This window comes from Aotus nancymaae, unplaced genomic scaffold, assembly GCF_030222135.1.
Source record: "Aotus nancymaae isolate 86718 unplaced genomic scaffold, 86718_ANA_hifiasm-v0.15.2.pri h1tg000006l, whole genome shotgun sequence".
NCBI classification, from domain to species: Eukaryota; Metazoa; Chordata; class Mammalia; order Primates; family Aotidae; genus Aotus; species Aotus nancymaae.
This window is the reverse complement of record NW_026988417.1, coordinates 2,101,146-2,122,133: the sequence shown is the minus strand read 5'-3', so window position 1 is coordinate 2,122,133 and position 20,988 is coordinate 2,101,146. Positions and strand designations below refer to the sequence as shown.

General features: G+C 54.1%; 1 protein-coding gene across 2 annotated transcripts; it reads right to left on the bottom strand.

The window, feature by feature from the left end:
• Positions 1–263: 263 nt before the first annotated feature.
• Positions 264–2,218, bottom strand: NICOL1 (NELL2 interacting cell ontogeny regulator 1). 2 transcript variants are annotated; one of them, XM_064363786.1, is made up of 4 exons: positions 2,037–2,218; positions 1,742–1,896; positions 1,402–1,490; positions 264–367 (listed from the first exon to the last, which is right to left on the bottom strand). In XM_064363786.1, the coding sequence occupies exons 1-4, from the start codon at positions 2,216–2,218 to the stop codon at positions 302–304; spliced, it is 492 nt and encodes a 163-aa protein (XP_064219856.1). In that variant the 3' UTR covers positions 264–301. The 2 variants fall into 2 exon arrangements, with proteins under 2 accessions (XP_064219856.1, XP_021522664.2); XM_021666989.2 differs by having other exon boundaries at positions 2,144–2,218.
• Between the last annotated feature and the right edge of the window lie 18,770 nt (positions 2,219–20,988).

Below are 20,988 nucleotides of genomic sequence, written 5' to 3'. Positions count from 1 at the left end.
GCTGCTCTGGGGACCCAGGGGGCTCAGGCCGATTTCTACACTTCTCCAGCCTCAAAACGAGGGCAGGTAGGCAGCGGAGCAGGCCTGAGGAAGCACAGGGCACCGTGGACGGACATGTGTGTCCACCTCTCCGCATGGGCGCTGGTGTGGGACACCCAAGAGGGCTTGCCCAGGTGGAACAGCTGGGGAAACCCAAGCCCAGGACCGCTGGGGGCGACGACGCAGGGCTATGGTGGGCGGAGCAGGGAGACAGGACACACGCATGCCGATGGGCGTTTATTGACAGGGAGCAGCACGGTCCTCAGCGCCCGGCCGGCCAGCAGGCACACAGAGCGCGGCGCTCGGCTTGCAGCAGGAGGGTCTCCGTCTGCAAAGCAACAAGAGGTGTGAGGGTGCAGCCCAGCTGCCCACGGGCATTCCCCGGGGCTCCCGCCCACCCAAGGCAGCCCTAGCTCCACCTGCTCCTGAGACAGACAAGGTGAGATCCTGGCTCTAACCCCCACACCCAGAGCCTCCCAACCTTCCCTTCCCTCTGCGGTGGCTCCCACTGGCGGGGCCTGCCTGGGGTCTGCGGGTGCCCACACCACACCTGAGTGCCCACCTGCCTTCTTCCAGCTCCCACACCACTCGCAGGGGTCTGGGGTCTCCCACTCCCTCCCGCCCTCATGGCTAAGGATGGGTGGAGGCTGCTCCTCCCAAAAGCCCAGCTCCAGGCTCCATGAGCGGGAGAGGGCTCCAGGTCTCAGTCCGAGCCCCTTGGAGTGTTCCCAAGGACACTAGGGCTGTGGGGGTGGGACCAGGCAGGGTCTTCCCTGCTTTCTCCCTCCTGGAATTCTCCCTCTCCAGGAAGAAGCACAAGCCCCAGCACAAACAACTCTAGCTGCACCCATGGCCTGAGGGTCCCCCGTTCATCCAGGCTTGGAGGGGGCCTTAGCCAGCCTGTGCATCCGCACAAGATCCAGGCCACCCTTCGCAGCCTGACCCCCATTCCTGACACTTTGGCCACATCCTCTTTCCTGGCCTCAGATTCTCCCCTGTTCCAGGGCCTCGCTGCCCACCTAGAAGATCCTGGATTGGGCTGATAGTCCTTCCCCAGGGTCCAGGTCTGTCACAGCCCTCAGGAGTGGCGCTCACGGGACAAAGTGCCCCGTGAGGGCCTTCTAGGGGAGGGGCTAGAAATAGAGCATGCTGGAGATGGGGGGGTCTCATAGGTGAGACGGGTGTCCAGAATGTCCCTAGGATGACTGGAGCCAGCCGGAGGAAGGGGGCATAGGTGCGGGGTCTTAAATCAGGGGTGAAGGCTCAGGGACCCTCCACTCCCCAAGGGTGCCTACTCCCCATCCTCCCTGCCCTCCCTAGCCCCGGGAAGCCCGGGAGGACCGTCGCGCCGCGGGCACTCACCCGGGCGTCCAGGCTGCAGGCTGTCTTCCGCAGGTCCTGCAGGGCGCGCTGCATGAACTCGAAGGCGTGGCAGTCCACGCATGGGCGGCCTGGGGGGGGCGTGGGCCAGCGTGGAGAGGGTGCAGAGGGGGTCACCCGCAAGGCCCCCTCGCACCCTAGGCCGGTCCACCCAGAGCCGCAGAGCGCACGTCCCCACTCCCCACGCTACCATCTCCCGAGAAGGGGAGGACCCGCGCCCGGGAACAAAGGCGAGGCGCGGTCCTCCCCGCTGGGCCCCGGCCCCGCACGCCCCTGGCACCAGCCCCGCCCCGCTCCCCGGACCCCGGGACCCCGCACTTACTCTGCGCGGGGACGGCGCTCCCGGCGGGCTCGGCGCGGACCCGGGCGCCCAGCAGCGCCAGACTCAGCAGCAGCAGCAGCAACGGCGGCGGCGGCGACATCGGGGACCGGCACGCGGGCGGGGGGGCCATGGCCAGCGGAGGGGTCGGGGCCGCCCTGAAGCCAGCCGGGGGTCAGCGGCGCCCGCCCCAGGCCGGTGAGCCCCGTCCCTCCCGCGGGCCCCAGCACCCTCGTCCACGCCCCAGGCCCCGGAGCCCCGGACCCACCCACCCCGAGCCCCGGAGCCCCCGCCCCACCCCCGGCTCCCCGACCCCAGTGCGCTCGTCCCCTGGTCCAGCGAGCCTCCAGCCCGCGCCCCGGACCTCGAAACCCCCCATTCGGACGCCCGCACCCCCGCCCTTACCGCGGTACAGGGACCCCGGGACCAGCAGCGCGGGCGACTCGGGGAGACGTTCCGCGTCCCGCGCGCACCGCGCATGCGCTCCGACCCAACCCCGCCCGGGTTCCCCCTCCGACGTCGTCGTCATGGAAACCCGAGACTGCGCGAGCGGCCTGTCTGAAGGCACCTGGGGTGCTCCAGGAATCGGGTGCGCCCAGCCCTGGCCCGGGGCTGCATCCGGGAGCAGCGCCCAGGCCCACGGCCAATGCAGTCTAGAGGGCTGCCTGGAGGAGGCGGCGCCGGAGCGAGACCGGCGGGAGCAAAGCTGAGGAAGTGGGAAGCCTGTGGCTGGAGCTCGGCGGGTGGCGGACGATCCGAGGGAGCCGCTCGGTGCTCGCGAGGGGCGGCAGCGCTGCAAGCAAACGCGTGGCCTCCGCCCGCGGGCTGGTGAGGTCGCAGCGCCCGGAGGAGGAAGCTGGCCTGGGGAATCCGCTCGGGGCATCTGCCCCCTCCCGGCCGGCCTTTCCCTGGCCCAGCCTCGCCGCGATCCTCGGGCGTCAGGGGGTCACCAGCCTGCTCCTTCCCTCCCGGCTGCTCCTCCCCAAGGTCGTCCTCTCCGCCTCCCAGTGTCCTCCGAGCCCGGAGAACCGCTTGCCGGGAGCCCAGAGCACAGGTCCTCGGCCTCTCCGTGCCGGTTTCAGCCCGGTGAGCTCAGGGCTGTTGGCCTTAGAGCCGCGTGCCGCCAGTGGCCCCCGGGGGCGCCCGCAAGTGCTTGTCTGGGCCCCAGGCCCCCTGGAAGGGATGGTCCCCACCCCACGCCGACAGAGCCCGTGGCCTCCACAGAAGGCGCCCCCCACCTGCGCTGTGGCCGGGAGCTCCGGGATGAGCCACACCCCCGCCAGGCCCCCTTCTTGGTGGGCGGAGCCGCACCCCTCCCGGGAGGCCGCCCCGCTAGCCACGCAGCACCCCCAGCCTCGGGCGCCCCCTCCCGCGCGAGCCGCCCTCTATCCTGAAGCCCCGGGCCTCTGGCCGGTGGTCTTCCCCGCACAAGACGGGGCCGCGGACGCTCCTGCTTCTCGCGCGGTCAGAGCCGCCCCTGCACGGGCCGGACGCAGGGTCCTGACCCTGAGCGGGGGTGGGACGGCGGGGTGAGGTGGGGGAGCGTGCCGGTGACCGCCACTCCCTCCTCCAGGTTGGGCTGACTCCGGGCTTCGGGACCTGGTGGAGCCTCGGGGGTGCGTTCCATCCCCAGCGCGCAGAAACGCAGGCGGGGCCGAGGGGCGGGCGGGGGCTGCGGGCCGGTGTCCAGACGCAGGGGAGGCAGCGGCCGTCCCGAGGGTTGGGCAAGTGCGCACCTCCGCGATCTTCTTCATCCGGAGCCCCGAGCCCAGAGCAGGCGGTCGCGGTCCCCTGGTGGGGCGGGGGCCGCAGAGGGCGAGTCCAGCGCGGTCGCCGGCCGCGGAGCCTTGGGTGGGACGTGCGCTCCGAGGACGCGCCGGGCCGCAGGTGTCCTTCTCCCCATCCGTCCCATGCCGCGCCCGCTGGCGGCCTGCTCCCGCCACCCCTGCCCCCACCGCCCACAGACGGCCGCGTCCACGCGGGGAAGGGAAACGCCTCCCCCGAAGCGGGGCGGGCTGGGCCTCGAGCGGCGGTGTTGCGGACAGCGGTGCCGTAGGGTCGCCAGGAGTCTCGGGTTCACTGCTGCCCCAGGGTCTGGATGGCACCGGGGTGCCTTCGGCCTCACTGCCCCGCCCCGTACACGCCTCGCGCGCCTTCTCCCGTCCCCGGCACCCGGGGCCTGCGGGCCTATTGCGTCCCACGATCCAGTCTGGCCACCACCGGCCGCGCGCTCCCTCTCCCCTCCTTTCCTGGGCACCTCGCTGCACCCTCGGGCCGCACGCGCCTTTGCTCCCGCCCAGCCGCCTCCTCCCAAGGCACAGTCGCTACCCCAGGGTTCTCTCCAGCAAACAGTCTGAGATTCCCCCGCACCCGAGCAAAACACACCTGGCGCCCCTCGGCGACCCGCACCTCTCCAGCCGTTCAGCGCCTGCCGGTTTCCGTGTCCAGCCCGCTCCTGTCGGGTCAGGGTCTCCTCCCTCCCATTTGTCCCTGCTCCTGCCCCATGTTGCTGGGCGATACCCGTCCCTCACCTTTCCACGTCCCCTTCCCTGAGCCCACAGCCACCCTTCCAGAAACCCTGGCAGCGCCAACCCCAGAGCCACGGGAGTCCTCTCCAGCCCGCGCCTCTCGGGCCCTGGTCCCAGCCCCTTACCTGGGCCTCACTGTCGCACTGCCTCCAGCCCCCTGCGGCCCAGTCTCCACAAGGCAGTCAGGAGACCTTTATTTTAAAGCGTTGGTAAAGTGCACAGAAACTTCCCGGGTTAACCAGTTTCGAGCGGGCGGCTCAGCGGCGTCGAGTACGTTCACATCGCCGCGCCAGGACTCTCCCACCTTCCCGAACCAACGCTTTGCCCTCATTTAACCTGTAACTCCCCGTGGTCCCTCCTCTCCCCGGAATGCGGCCACTCTGGGGCCCCCGCTTCAGCGGGACACTGTGTTTGTCCTTCTGCGGCTTACTGGCCTGTTTCACTTACTGCACTGTCCTCTCTTTGACTTTTTTTTTTGAAGAGACAGGGCGCCTTGTGCCACCACACCTGGCTAATTCTTAGATGTTTTAAGAGACGGAGTCTCTATGTTGCCCCGGCTGCGCTCAAGCGATCCTCCCGCCTGTGGGCAGCACAGGCGCCACCGGGCTGTGGATGGGCCCCCCGGCTGCTGTGAGTGCAGAGGGGCCTTTGGGACCACATCCAGTGCTGCCCCTGTGCACGAGGCTCCACAGCTCCCATCGCACCTCCAATGGAAGTGTAAGCCCTGACACGGCTGAGGGCCCTCAAGGTCCCCTGTCCTCTCCCAACCTCCCCACCCGCTCCCCTGCCCAGTTGCTGGGCCTCCTGCTGGGCCTGGACTGCAAGCCTCCCTCAGCTGAGACCCGCCGGGTCCTGCAGATGGCCAGGGCTTCTCCCACCTCCCGGCTCGCTGGTGTCTTCCCCCCACCCTGAGTCCCCAGCCACCACGCCAGCCCACCTGTCTGAGTCTGTATGAGTGGCCATAGCAAAACACCGCAGACCTGGGGGCTGAGACAATGGAAATTTACTTTCTCAGTTCCGGAGGCCAGAAGTCCAAGACCAAGGGGCCAGCCCCTTGCGCTTGGGGTGAGAACCTTGTTCTGGGCCCGCGGAGGCCACCGTCTTACTCCTCCTAAGTGCGCGTGCTCAGAGAGAGCCCGAGGTCCTTCGCTCTTGGGAGGACACTCATCCCACTGGATAAGGGCCCCACCTTTGTGACTCATTTAACCTGAGTTACTTCTTAGAGGCCCCGTCTTCCAACACAGCATGCTCCAGGCCAGGCCTTCGACATGGGAGTTTGGGGGGACACAGGCATTCAGCCATCTTCATTTTCCCACCTTGTTGACTGTGTCCCGTAGCGTTCAAGGGCAGTGCGGTGGCGGGGGGGTGGGGGGGGGTGGGCAGTTTTGCCCTCGAGGAGGCTGGGCAGTGTCTGGGGACATTCTGGGTTGTCCCGACTGTTGGGGAAGCGCTGTAGTGGGTAGAGGCCAGGGGTGCCATATGCAGGACAAGCCCACAGAAGCGTGCTGTGGGTGAGAGCCTCTGGACCGTGTCTTCTTATTGAAGAGCGAGGCTCTGGGGACAGGAGTCTGTGTCTCTCCTGCTCCCCCTGCCAAATCTTCAGCATCTAGGATGGCGCCAGACGTCCGGACAACACACATAAGTGTGGAAACATGACTGCCAGGGGCCTAGGGGCACAGGACGCACAGCGGGGCAGGCAAAGAGAGAGGCCAGTGCAGCTGAAACCACAGCCGGTGGGGACCGCCAGGCGGGAGGGGCAGCCCAGGCACTGGGTCGAAGGAGCGAAGGGGGCACACTGCGGGAAGGCTTCTGCAGGCGGCCGGCAGGAGGCGGGGTGGCTGGCTGGCGCGGGTGGGCTGCATAATCCCAGCACTCTGGGAGGCCGAGGCGGGCGGATCACAAGGTCAAGAGATTGAGACCGAGGCAGGAAATCGCTTGAACCTGGGAGGCGGAGGTTGCGGTAAGCTCAGATCATGCCACTGCACTCCATCCTGGCGACAGAGGGAGACTTCCTCTCAAAAAAAAAAAAAAGAAAAAAGAATTGGAAGGAGGAGCTGGGCACCCACAGGGGCCACCTTCAGGGATGAGAAAGTGAAGGGATGTAGGGAGAGAGGTGTGCCAGCTGTGGGGCCCTCTTGGTAACTGTAAGTTTGAGATGTCAGCCCTCCGGTCCTGGGCTCAGAGCTCAGCGCTGAAGTCTGGCTGGGTGCACGGGAGTGGTCGGCGTCAATCTGGTGCCAGTAGTGATAGCAGGAGGCTCCGGAAATGAATCCGTCACCAGCATGCACAACCCGTGCCCCTCCACACTCAGGTTCTGGGCACTGCAGGGCAGCGTGTGGGTTGGGGCATCTGGACGCTCCCCTCAGGGATCCCAGAGAGGCCAGGTCCATTGCCTGATGCCTGCCTTAGGCTCCATCTGTGACAACGTCTGAGGGACCTTCTTCCGGAGCAGATGTACCCACAGACCCTCTACCACTGACTCTTATCAGTCGGGACCCCCACCAGCCCTCACCCTGGATTCACTTCCCCTGCATGGGGGACTCATCTGGGGAGGTGGAGCACACACGAGTCGCTGACGGACTTCGTCCAGGATATGAGGGAGGGAGGAGGCAGAGAGGGCACTGTCAGCCCCAAGAGCAGTGCATGCGCTCTGCAAGCAAACGGTGTTTATTCGGGAGGAGGGCGTCGCAGTGGGAACGCCCCTGCCGTGGAAAGCCACGTGCAGATTCAGGGAGGTAAGCAAAAGCAGGTTTTTAAATAAAAAGTGAGGATCACATAACTGTTTGAGACAACTGTCCTTGGTGACAGGGATCGATAACCCAGGGTGAACCCATTCGAGGTGGGCAGGCGGTCGCTGGGCAGATGTCCTCACAGAAGCGTTTTTCGTGTAAGGCTGGGGTGGCCTTTGTGCAGTCTTGTGTGACAGTTTTGTATTAGGCATCATGCCGAGAACCCTCCCTTCACGACCTTTCCTGCCTCTATCTGCCGTTTGCCAGGGTTTCTGTGGTTGGTATTTGTTTTACCAGAAGTGACGCCCTTTTTATTCCGACAACTGTCACACTTCCCCGTTTTGACCATGATTCTTCTCCAGAGCCATCACTGATCATCCTACAGGTGGGTTTTGATTGTCGCGGGGTGCGGGTGGACCCGCTCTGGTTCCACGCCGGAGGAAGTGAATGGCAAGCAGACAGCGTCCAAACACTTTTACCCACATTTGAGCGACAAGGGAGGTGTGGAGGGAGTGGCCCTACAGATACGTCTACGTGGAGTCCAGTTTTTGTTGGTTGGTTGGTTTTTGAGATGGAGTTTCACTCTTGTCACCCAGGCTGGAGTGCAATGGCATGATCTCGGCTCACTGCAACCTCTGCCTCCCTAGTTCAAGCGATTCTCCTGCCTCAGCCTCCCCAGTAGCTGGAATTACAGGCACAAGCCACCATGCCCAGCTCATTATTGTATTTTTAGTAGAGACGGAGTTTCACCATGTTGGCCAGGCTGGTCTTGAACTCCCAGCCTCAGGTGATCCCCCAACCCCTCGGCCTCCCAAATTGCTGGGATTACAGGTGTGAGCCACCGCGGCTAACTGTCACCTTGATTTGTAATTTGAATGTCTCTGATTATGGCACTGGAGGTTTGGGGAACTTTCTGTGTGGTCCATATGTTGAGCATAAGACTTGTTCCTTAAAATTAATCTAGTTTCAGCCCATAGAGTTTTAGGGACAGAGCAGTTCTCATTTTAGTAATTTCATGGAAGAATCTAGAAGAATTGAGGAGCTATAGACTAGTCTACAGCTGGATAACAAGAACTCAAGAATAACGCACAGGCCTCAGCGCTGCAGAGAATTAAACATCTAAACCTCTTGCAGTTTTACTATAAGCAGACCATTAGCTCAAGAAAACTGTTCTAATGCAGGGAGCAAGCCAGATGTGGCGGTGTATTATTTTATATGTATATTCCTGATTAATCATTAATCTCATTAATAGAGAGAGATCACTTAGTAGACTTAAAGTCTTTGAACATGCCAAGTAATCTAAATATATCAAATAATCATACAGATTTTTTCAACTACAAATCAATGTAATTATTACTTATAATAACAAAAATATAAGTGAAAACCATATGTTTGGAAATTTAAATGCACAATTTTTTTTTTTTTAAAGATGGGGTTTCACCATATTGGTCAAGCTGGTCTCGAACTCCTGACCTCAGGTGATCCGCCCACCTCAGCCTCCCAAAGTGTTGGGATTACAGGCGTGAGCCATCGCGCCCAGCTAAATGCACAAATTTAGTAGCACATAGGTCAAATAAATCACAAGGGAAATTATAAAATATTTAGAATTAGAATAATAACAAAAATAACATTCTAATAAACCTTGCAATATGAGGGTAAAATAGCATATGTAGTAAAATTTATAGTGTAATTTAAATGTAAAAATGCTGGAAACTTATGTAGCGATATAATGCATGACACAATTTTTATGTGTATTAATAGACCTAAATATACGTAGTCTTGTGAAATTTAGGAATCAAAGAACAAACTTACACTTATGTTCGTCAGTTTGTTTCATTTTTTTATCTTATTTGGAAATGACTCAGACATTTATGACTATCTATCATTTAATTTATCATAACATAACTTAAAGACTTCAAATTACATGAAAAATTAATTTTAAAATGTTTATCTATTTACACTTCACCTATATGATTTATGAAAACTGAGATATTAGAAGTCATCAAGTTGTTTCCTGATTAATCATTTTTATTTATTTTTTTCAAAAGAACAAACTTCTGGAAGATCCCTTTCTTATATGCTAAGATAAGCATTTAGTGTTTTCAATGCATCACACAAATATCGGTGAGTTCTCATCTTTAGTTCAAAATGCTTTCTAATTTTATTGTGATTCTTGCTTGGTTGAAAAGTTACTTAGAAGTGTATTGGCTGAACACGGTGGCTCATGCCTGTAGTCCCAGCCCTTTGGGAGGCCAAGGCAGGTGGATCACCTGAGGTCAGGAGTTCAAGACCAGCCTGACCAACATGGTGAAACCCCATCTGTACTAAAAATATAAAAAAAAATTAGCCAGGTGTGGTGATGTGCGAGGCTGAGGCAGGAGAATCACTTGAACCAGAGAGGCGAAGGTTGCAGTGAGCTGAGACCAGGCCACTGCACTCCAGCCTGGGCCACATAACAAGACTTTGTCTCAAAAAAAAAAAAAAAAAAGTATTGGTTAGTTGCCAAATATTTGGAATATTTTTCAGATATTTTTCCTTATTGATTTCTGATTTAATTTCATGTAATCAAAGGACATAGTTTTAACTATTTGAGTCCTTTTAAATTTATTTATACTTTTTTTGAGGCAGAGTCTCCCTCTGTTGCCCAGGCTGGAGTGCAGTGGCACCATTATGACTCACTGCAGCCTGGACCTCCTGGGTTCGATGATCCTCCCTCCTCAGCCTCCTAAGTAGCTGGGAGCACAGGTGTGCACCACCATGTTCGGCTAGTTTTAAGATTTTTCTGTGCAGGCCAAGTCTCACGTGTTGCCCAGACTGGTCTCCAACTCCTGGGCTCAAAGGCTCCTCCCCACTCAGCCTCCCAGAGTGCCAGGACTACAGGTGTGAGCCACTGCACCTGACCACTTACACTTGCCTTTGACACAAAGTGCAATCTATCTCAGTAAACAGAATGTGCCTGAGGACGCCCCGGCCCCTGCTGGTGCTGATGGAGTGCCTGGTACTGGTTAAGTTGGTAGGTGGCGTTGTTTGCATGTTTATCTTTACTGATTTCCCGATTACTTGTTCAAGTCTTAAAGAAGGGTGTTGAAATCTCCAACTGTGATTGCATATCTCTCTATGTCTCCTTTCACTGCTATCAGATTTTGCCTCACGCATTTTGAGGTTCTGTTATTCATGTAATCGTCATGTACCTTTAACGAATGAATGACTCTCACCACTATAAGACGCCGTTCCCCATCCCTCGTCGTCCTTCTTACTCTGAAGTCTGTTTCACTTGATATGAATGTAGTTGCTCCAGATTTCATTTGATTATTGTTGGCCTTTTACATCATTTTCCCTTTATCTTATGTGTGTTTATATTTAAAGTGGGCTTCATGTAAATAGCACATAATTTTTAATCCAAAAAAATTTTTTGGGGACAGAGTCTTGTCCTGTCACCCAGACTGGAGTGCAGTGGCGTGATCTCGGCTCACTGCAGCCGCTAATGGAACACAATCCAGCCCCTTAATTTTCTGGAAAAACAAGGGCGTCAGGTATCCCCAACAAGGCCCAGATCTCTGTACAGAAGACTAAATATTCAGGGTACGTGCTCACTCCTGGGACATGGACTTTGACTCAGGAGTGAAAAGAGACCATCCTGGCGCTCCAGCCTCCTCAGACTAAGAAACGGGCCTTTTGGGGAATGGCCAGATTCTGCTGGGTTTGGGCTTATAGCAAAACTACTTTATGAAGCTCTGAAAGGGAGTGATCATGAGCCTTTAAATTGGGATGGAAGCTGCCAACAGGTATTCCTGATTTTAGAAGAAAACCTGGGAACAGCCCCTACTTTGGGACTCCCAGACATAGAAAACCTTTTCACTCTTTAGATGAACTTCTGGATGTGGTCCAGCTCCACCCTTTGACCTTGGTTGAAGGGCAGCCTAGCGCAGCCTGAGGAATGACCCTCTGCCGGTGGCTCACTCTTCCAAACAACCAGAGCAGGTGGTGGCTGCGTGGCCAGGATACTTGCAAGTGTAGCCACCACCACTCTACTGATAGAAGCCAGTAAGTTTACCCTGGGACAACAATCAGATGTCATGATCCCCCCCACCAAGTATAGGGGGTCCCAGAGGCAAAGGGACACCAATGGCTAACAGGCTGGTTACTTAAACACAGGCCCTTCTGTTTGATACCCCAGATGTTCCCCTTAAAGTATGTTGAGCTTTAAACCCTGCCCCCTTGTCGCTGGACCTCATGTCCCAGGAAACAGACCCCCGACTCATTCCCTCCTGTGTGGAAGCCCTAGAACAGACCTCCTCCAGCAGGCCTGACCTCGAAGATGAGCCCCTGTGTAGCCGCGATGTTGAGCAGCTTAGAGATGGAAGTAGTTTCCCTCCTGAAGAGTAAGAAAGATGGGTTATGCAGTGTTAACCAATGAGAAGTCACGGAGGCCAAAGCGCGACCTCCCCAGGCATCTGCTCAAAAAGTAGAATTAATTGGTCTAATCAGGACCCTCCAACTGGGAAAAGACTGAAGAGTCAACAGATTTACCGATTCCGAACACGGGTGCCTGGTGCTCCAGGCTCAGGACGCCGTATGGAAAGAGGACGGACTGCTAACAGCTGAGGAATCCCCATACGACATCGCTCTGAGGTCTTGGAATTTTAGACGCTGTCCAGCTCCCAAAGGAGGTGGCAGTTACTCACTGAGGGGACACCAAAAGGGAGCCACCTCTGCTACCCCAGAGGAAATGTCCCAGCGGACAGAGCAGCCAAGGCCGCAGGAAGAGAACGGCAGTATTCCAGACCAGGGTCTGATGCCGGGGACTGCACCTGCACCAGGAGCGCCCCACGGACTCGGGGAAGGCTTACGAGGCCGGGCGCAGTGGCTCATGCTTGTAATCCCAGCACTTTGGGAGGCTGAGGCAGGCAGATCACCTGAGGTCAGGAGTTCGAGACCAGCCTAGCTAACAGTAAAACCCCATCTCTACTAAAAATAGAAAAAAAACATTAGCCAGGCATGGTGGTGCACACCTGAAATCCCAACTACTTTAGAGGCTGAGGCAGAAGAATTGTTTGAACCTGGGAGGCGGAGGTTGCAGTGAGCCAAGATTGCACCACTGCACTCCAGCCTGGGTGACAGCGAGACTCTGTCTCAAAAAGAAAGAAAAAGAGAGAGAGAGAGAGAGGAAGTGAGGGAGGGAGGAAGGAAGGGAGAGAGGGAGGAAGGAAGGGAGGGAGGGAGGATGGAAGGAGGGAGGGAGGGAAGGGAGGGAGGAAGGAAGGGAGGGAGGAAGGAAGGAAGGAGGGAGGGAAGGGAGGGAGGAAGGGAGGGAGGAAGGAAGGAAGGGAGGAAGGAAGGAAGGGAGGAAGGAAGGAAGGGAGGAAGGAAGGAGGGAGGGAGGGAAGGAAGGAAGGAGGGAGGGTGGGGAGGGAGGGAGGGAGGAAGGAAGGAAGGGAGGAAGAAAGGAAAGAAGGAAGGAAGAGAGGGAGGAAGGAAGGGAGGGAGGGAGGAAGGAAGGGAGGGAGGAAGGAAGGAGGGAGGGAGGGAAGGGAGGGAGGAAGGAAGGGAGGGAGGGAGGGAAGGGAGGGAGGGAGGAAGGAAGGAGGGAGGGAGGGAGGGAAGGGAGGGAGGAAGGGAGGAAGGAAGGGAGGAAGGAAGGAAGGAGGGAGGGAGAGAAGGGAGGGAGGGAGGGAAGGGAGGAAGGAAGGGATGGAGGAAGGAAGGAAGGGATGGAGGAAGGAAGGAAGGGAGGAAGGAAGGAGGGAAGGGAAGGCAGGCTTGCAAAGCCTTCCTCAGGATGGTTGATAGAAAACAACAAACTCTTTCTCTCCGAGGCTGAGCAGTAGAAAATAATTAAGCATTTCCACAGCTCCTCACATTTGGGACAGGACTCCCTATTCAAAGTGGTTTCTCCAATCTTTTTGGGAAAGAAGCTATTCCAGACTGTAAAAACAGTCACGAGGGCCTGTGAACTTTGTGCCTGCGCAAACCAGGAAGCCACCCCAGACCCCCACCCCTACGCTAACCTGCACATCAAAGAACATACCCAAGGGAAGACTGGCAAGTAGATTTCACCCAGATGCCACCTTATGGGGGACTAAAATATTTACTGGTATTTACAGACTGTTTCACTGAGTGGATAGAGGCTTTCCCCACAAGGACAGAAAAAGCATTAGAAGTGTCCAAATTCTTATTTAAAGGGATCATCCCAAAGTTCGGATTACCAAAAAGTCTGCAGAGTGATAATGGGCTGTCCTGTACAGCTAAGGTGGCCCAGCAGGCTCCTCAGCGTTAGGCAGAACCTAGCACATTCGCTCCTCCTGGAAGCCTCAGTCCTCAGGTGAGGCAGAAAAAGCCAACCATGTTTTTCAAAGGACATCAGCAAAACTCCATCAGGAGAGCTCAGGCCACTGTTTCTCTCCTGCCCATACCTCTTTTAACAGGAGGATGGCCCTAAAGGGAATCCTAACACCTAGCCCCACTGAAGTGACTAACGGGAGGCCCCTTTGCCTCAGCCCTCCTATTTGATGAACAGATGCGTAGTGCTCATCCGTCGGCATGCTGTGCTCCTTGTCCCCACCCAAATCTCATGTTGAGTTGTGGTCTCCAGTGTTGGAGGAGGGGCCTGGTGGGAAGTGATTGAATCATGGGGGCAGACTTCCCCCTTCCCATTCTCTTTATAGAGTTCTCGCAAGATCTGGCTGTTTGAAGAAGTGTCTAGCACTTCCCGCTTCACTCTCTCTCTCCTGCCGGCCATGTGAAGATTTGCCTGCTTCCTGTTCTCCTTCCACCACGATTGTGAGTTTCCTGAGGCCTCCCCAGAAACAGAAGCCTGTACATCCCACAGAACAATGAGCCAATTAAGCCTCTTTTCTTTATAAATTCCCAGTCTCAGGTAATTCTTTGTAGCAGTGTGAGAATGGAGTAATACAGAAAATTGGAACCAGAAAAGTGGGGCATTGCTATAAAGATACCTGAAAATGTGGAAGCAACTTTGGGACTGGGTAACAGGCAGGGCTTGGAACAGTCTGGAGGGCTCAGAAGACAGGAAGATGTGGGAAAGTTTGGAACTTCTTAGACACTTGTTAAGTTGCTGCAACCAAAATGCTGATAGTGATACAGATAGTGAAGTCCAGACTAAGGAGGTCTCAGATGGAGATGAGGAACTTACCGGAAACTGTTCCTTAGCAAAGAAACTGGTGGCATTCTGCCCTCGCTCTAGAGATCTGTGAAACTTTGAACTTCAGAGAGATGATTGTATCTGGCAGAAGAAATTTCTAAGCAGCAAAGCATTCAAGACGTAGCTTGGCTGCTTCTGACAGTGTATGCTCACATGCGTGAACAAAGGGACTGTCTGAAACTGGAACTTATATTTAAAAGAGAAGCAGAGCAGAGGAGGGGCCGAGATGGCCGAGTAGAAGCAGCTCCACAAAGACAAACGTGATTCTGCATTTCCGGCTGAGGCACCCAGATGCTCTCACTGACACTGACTAGGCGGTTGATGTGACCCACGGAGAGCAAGGAAAAGCAGGGTGGGGTGACCATTCACCCAGGAGCTGCATGGGGCAAAGGATCTCCCTCCCCCAACCAAGGCAGGCAGTGAGAGATTGTGCTACCCGCCCAGAGAACTACGCTTTCCCCAGGGATTTTTGTAATCAGCATAACAGGAGACTCCCTCCTGTTCCCACACCACCAGGGCCTTGGGTACCAACCATAAAGCTGTGCAGGCCCGTGGTAGCTGTAAGGGTCAGGGCCGCTCAAGCAGGCACTGAGCTGCAGGAGTTTCTGCGTGTTTCAGCAGCTCTCGGAACTCCAGTGAGGCCAGAGACCCGTCCACTCCCATGGGAAGGGGCCCGAAGCCAGGGAGCCAAGCAGCCCCACTCGGCAGGTCCCACTCCCGTGGAACCCTGCAAGCTAAGACCCATTGGCTTGGAATCCCTGCTGGCCAGCACAGCAGCCTGGAGTCTGCCTAAGATGACTGAGTTTTGGGTGGGAGGTGGAGGGTCCACCGTCATCACTGCGGCTCTAGTGGGCAGTTTTCCCCAGCCAGTGCTAGGGAGATTGTGAGGTTTGCACTGGGCAGAAATCCCCACAGCGCAGCACAGCGGCTGTGGCAGATCGTGGCCAGACTTGAGGTGGGAACCAGACCCATCCCTTCTCACGAGCAGTGCCTCTATGCAGGAATTCCAGCAACTCCAGCCAGGGGTTTACAGACAGGACTTTCATCTCCCTGGGTCAGAGCACCTGCAGGGAGTGGTGGCCTCAGTCTCAGATTTCGCAGACTTAATCTTTCCTGCTTGCTGGCTCTGAAGAATCCCAGTGATCTGGATGAGGTGTGCCCGCACTGCTAAGGGGCAGCCAGACTGCTTCCTTAAGCAGGTCCCTGATCCCCTGCCTCCTGACTGGGTGAGACCTCCCAACAGGGGTCACCAGACACCTCATACAGGAGAGTTCTGGCTGGCATCAGGCCGGTGCCCCTCTGAGACAAAGCTGCCAGAGGAAGGAGCGGGCAGCAATCTCTGCCGTTCTGCAGCCTCCACTGGTGATACCCAGGCGAACAGGGTCTGGAGTGGGCCCTGGCAAATTGCAGCAGCCCTGCAGAAGAGGGGCCTGACCGTTAAAAGAAAAACATCCCGGCGCGGTGGCTCACCCCTGTAATCCCAGCACTTTGGAGGCCGAGGATCACAAGGTCAGGAGATCAAGACCATCCTGGCCAACACGGTGAAACCCCGTCTCTATTAAAAATACAAAAATTAGGCCGGGCGCGGTGGCTCACGCCTGTAATCCCAGCACTTTGGGAGGCCGAGGCGGGTGGATCACGAGGTCAAGAGATCGAGACCATCCTGGTCAACAAGGCGAAACCCCGTCTCTACTAAAAATACAAAAAAATTAGCTGGGCACGGTGGCGCGTGCCTGTAGTCCCAGCTACTCAGGAGGCTGAGGCAGGAGAATTGCCTGAACCCAGGAGGCGGAGGTTGCGGTGAGCCGAGATCGCGCCATTGCACTCCAGCCTGGGTAACAAGAGCGGAACTCCGTCTCAAAAAAAAAAAAAAAAAAAAAAAAAATACAAAAATTAGCTGGACATGGTGGCGTGTGCCTGTGCTCGGGAGGCTGAGGCGGGAGAATTGCTTGAACCAGGACCTGGGAGGCCGAGGTTGCAATGAGACAAGATCGCGCCACTGCACTCCAGCCTGGGCTACAGAGCGAGACTCCGTCTCAAAAAAAAAAAAAAAAAAAAAAAAGGCTTTCTGACCCAGAATTTCAAATCCAGCCAAACTAAGCTTCATAGGTGAAGGAGAAATAAAATCCTCTTCAGACAATCAAATGCTGAACGATTTCATCACCGCCAGGCCTGCCTTGCGAGAGCTCCTGAAGGAAGCACTAAACACGGAAAGGAACACCTACTCCAAGTCACTACACAGACACACTGCAGTACATAGACCAGTGACACCACGAAGCAGCTACATTAACAAGTCTGCAAAATTAACTAGCCAGCACATGATGACGGGATCAAATTCACACATAACAATGTTAACCTTAAATGCAAATGGCGAAATGCCCCAGTTAAAAGCACAGAATGGCAAGCTAGATAAAAAGCAGATCCAGGGCCGGGCGCAGTGGCTCACGCCTGTAATCCCAGCACTTTGGGAGGCCGAGGCAGGTGGATCACGAGGTCAAGAGATGGAGACCATCCTGGTCAACATGGTGAAACCCCGTCTCTACTAAAAATACAAAAAATTAGCTGGGCATGGTGGTGCGTGCCTGTAATCCCAGCTACTCAGGAGGCTGAGGCAGGAGAATTGCCTGAACCCAGGAGGCGGAGGTTGTGGTGAGCCGAGATCGCGCCATTGCACTCCAGCCTGGGTAACAAGAGCGAAACTCCGTCTCAAAGAAAAAAAAAAAAAAAAAAGCAGATCCATCAGTGTGCTGTATTCAAGAGACACAACTCATATGCAAAGACACACATAGTCTTGAAATGAAGGGATGGAGGAATATTTACCAAGCAAATGGAAAGCAGAAAAAAGCAGGGGTTGGGCCAGTGGCACATGCCTGTAATCCCAGCACTTTGGGAGGCCAAGGCAGGCGGATCACCTGAGGTCAGGAGTTCAAACCAGCCTGGCCAACATGGAGAAACCCTGTCTCTACTAAAAACACAAAATTAGCTGGGCATGGTGGTGAGTGCCTGTAATCCTAGCTACTCGGGAGGCTGAGGCAGGAGAATCACTTGAACCCAGGAGGCGGAGGTTGCGGTGAGCCGAGATTATGCATTGCACTCCAGCCTGGGGCAAAAAGAGAGACACTCTGTTTCAACAGAAAAAAAGATAAGAAAAGCAGGGGTTGCAATCCTAGTTTCTGACAAAATAAGCTTTAAACCAACAAAGGTCAAAAAAGAGACATAAGGGCATTACATAACGGCAAAGGGTTCAATTCAACAAGAAGAGCTAACCATTCCAAACACGCATGCACCCAATACAGGAGCACCCGGATTCATAAAACACATTCGTAAAGAGACTTAGGCACCCACACAGTAACAGTGGGAGACTTTAATACCCCATTGTCAGTATTAGATCACTGAGGCAGAAAATTAACAAAGATGTTCAGGACTTGAACTCAGCTCTGAATCGAGTGGACCTGGTAGATATCTACACAACTCCCCACCCCACAAAAACAGAATATGCATTTTGTTTTCCTTCTCTACCCACCAGAATATGCATTTTTCTCGGTGCCACATGGAACTTACTCTAAAATTGATCACGGCAGGGCGTGGTGGCTCACGCCTGTAATCGAAGCACTTTGGAGGCCAAGGCGGGCGGATCACCTGAGGTCAGGAGTTCAAGACTAGCCTGACCAACATGGTGAAACCCTGTCTTTATTATAAAAATTAAAAAACAATTGTTCACATAATTGGAAGTAAAACACCCCTCGGCAAATGCAAAAGAACGGAAATCATAACAGTCTCTCAGACCACAGTGCAATCAAATTAGAGCTCAAGATTAAGAAATTCGCTCAAAACCACACAACTACATGGAAATTGAACAACCTGCTCCTGAATGACTTCTGGGCAAATAATGACATTAAGGCGGAAATCAAGAAGTCCTTTGAAACTAACGAGAACAAAGAGACAACTTAGCAGAATCTCTGGGGCGCAGCTAAAGCAGTGTTAAGAGGGGAAGTTACAGCACTAAATTACCACATCAAAAAGCTAGAAAGATTTGGAATCGACATCTTAAGGTCACAACTAGAAGAACTAAAGAACGAAGAGCAAACAAACCCAGAGCTGGCGGAAGACAAGAAAGAACCAGCCTCACAATGGAACCGAAGGAGACAGAGGCACGAAAAACCCTAAAAAAAATCAATGAATCCAGCTTTTTAATCAATAAAATAGACTGCTAGCTCGACTAATAAAGAAGAAAAGAAAGATTGTAATAAACACAATCAGAAATGTGGGAGATACCACTACTGACCCCACGGAAATACAAAGCACCACCAGAGAATACTATAGACACCTCTATGCAAGTAAACTAGAAAATCTAGAAGAAATTGATAAATTCCTGAACACACACACCCTTCCAAGACTGAACCAGGAAGTTGAATCCCTGAATAGAACGATAACAAGTTCTGAAATGAAGGCAGTAATACACAGTCTTCTGGCCGGGTACGGTTGCTCACACTTGTAATCCCAGCATTTTGGGAGGCTGAGGTGGGTAGATCACCTGAGGTCAGGAGTTTGAGACCAGCCTGGCCAATGTGGTTGGGCTCCATCTCTACTAAAAACACAAAAATTAGCTGGGCGTGGTGGTGGGTGCCTGTAATCCCAGCTACTCAGGAGGCTGAGGCAGGAGAATCACTTGAACCCGGGAGGTGGAGGTTGCAGTGAGTAGAGATCGCGCCACTGCACTCCAGCCTGGGTGACAAGAGTGAAAATCCATCTAAATAAATAAATAAAATAGCCTACCAACCAAAAAAAGCCCAGGACCATTTATGATGCCTTCTCCCAGATCAAAACATACAGGGGAAAAACAACTGTCTAATTTGGGAAGGTGGGAGCACCACCCTCTCCTGGAAAACATTTATTCTCCTGCCTCATCCTCCTGAGTAGCTGGGACTACAGGTGCCCGCCACCATGCCTGGCTAATTTTTTGTATTTTTAGTAGAGACAGGGTTTCACCTTGTTAGCCACCATCTCCTGACCTCGTGATCTGGCCACCTCGGCCTACCAAAGTGCTGGGATTGCAGGCATGAACTGCTGTGCCTGGCCCAATAAGGTAAATTAAAAAATATAATTACAACTTTTATTTTAGATTCATGGGTGTATGTGCAGATTTGTCACGTGGGTATAATTGCGTGATGCTGAGGGTTAGCGCACAAATGATCCCGTCACCCAGGTAGTGAGCATGATACCCACGCAACTGTCAGCTTTTCAACCCTCGCCGCCCTCCCTTCTTCCCCACTCTGAGAGTCCCCATTGTCTAGTGTTCCTTTTTTTTTTTGAGCGGGTCTTGCTCTGTCATGCAGGCTGGATCTCAGCTCACTGAGTGGCATGATCTCAGCTCGCTGAAGCCTCTGCCTCCCGGGTTCAAGTGATTCTCCTGCCTCAGCCTCTTGGGCAGCTGGGATTACAGGCATGTGCCACCATGCCCAGCTAATTTTTGTATTTTTAGTAGAGGTGGGGGTTTCATCATGTTGGCCAGGCTGGTCTCGAACTCCTGACCTTAAGTGTTCGGCCAGCCCTGGCCTCCCAAAGTGCTGGGATTACAGGTGTGAGCCACTGTGCCTAGCCTGTTCCCATCTTTATGTCCATGAGTACCCAATGTTTAGCTCCTATTTATAAGAACATGTGGTATTTGGTTTTCTGTTCCTCCATTAATTCACTTAGGACAGTGGCCTCCAGATGCATCCATGTTGCTGCGAAGGACATGATTTTGTTCCTTTTTATGGCTGCATGGTATTCTATGGTATATATATACACATACCACATTTTCTTTTTTTTTTTTTTTTTAAATTTTTAAATTAAAGAATAAAGACGGGGTCTGACCATGTTGGTCAGGCTGGTCTTGAACTCCCGACCTCAGGTGATCCACCCGCCTTGGCCTCCAAAGTGCTTGGATTACAGGCGTGAGCCACCACGCCCGGCCCACATATCACATTTTCTTTACCCAGTCTACCGTTGATGGGCATCCAGGTTGATTCCATGTCTTTGCTATCGTGAATAGTCCTGCGATGGACATACAAGTGCATGTGTCTTTTTCGTAGACTTATTTTCTTTGGGGATTGTTGGGACGAATGATAGTTCTAAGTTCTTTGAGAAATCTCCGAATTGCCTTCCACAGCGGCTGAACTAATTTACATTCCCACCAACAGTATGTAAGCTTTCCCTTCCTCCACAACCTCGCCAGCCCTTGTTGTTTGACTTTTTAATAACAGCCATCCTAACTGGTGCAAGATGGCACCTCACTGTGATTTTGAATTGCATTTCTCTGACGATTAGTGACATTGAGCATGTTTTCATGTTTGTCAGCTGCTTATATGTCTTCTTTTGAGAAGTGTCTGTTCGGCTAGGCGTGGTGGCTCACGCCTGTAATCCAAGCACTTTGGAGGCCAAGGCGGGTGGATCACGTCAGGTCGGGAGTTCAAGACCAGCCTGACCAACATGGTGAGACCTCGTCTTAAAAAAAAAAAAGATTAAAAAAGAAAAAATAGAAAAAAAAAAAAAGAGAGAGAGAGAAGTGTCTGTTCATGTTCTTTGCCCACTTTTTAACGGGGTTGTTTTTTGCTAATTGAATTGTTTAAGTTCCTTGTAGATTCTGGATATTAGATCTTCATCAGAATATTTTGAGAGTATTTTCTCCCATTCTGTAAGTGCGTGTTTACTCTGTTGATAGTTTCTTTTGCTGTGCATAAACTCTTCAGTTTAACTAGGTCCCACCTGTCAATGTTTGTTTTTGTTGCAGTTGCTGTTGAGGACTCAGTCATAAATTGTTTCCCAAAACTGATGTCCAGAAGGGTGTCT

Bases quoted from the DNA above. Each gene is read 5' to 3' on its own strand.
- NICOL1 (XM_064363786.1), bottom strand. From the start codon at position 2,218: ATGCGCGGTGCGCGCGGGACGCGGAACGTCTCCCCGAGTCGCCCGCGC. The intron at 1,897-2,036 runs GTGGGGCGGGGG...GGCTGGCTTCAG, and splicing joins CTGGGGTCGGGGAGCCGGGG to GGCGGCCCCGACCCCTCCGC. The intron at 368-1,401 runs GTGAGTGCCCGC...GTTGCTTTGCAG, and splicing joins CCTGCAGCCTGGACGCCCGG to ACGGAGACCCTCCTGCTGCA.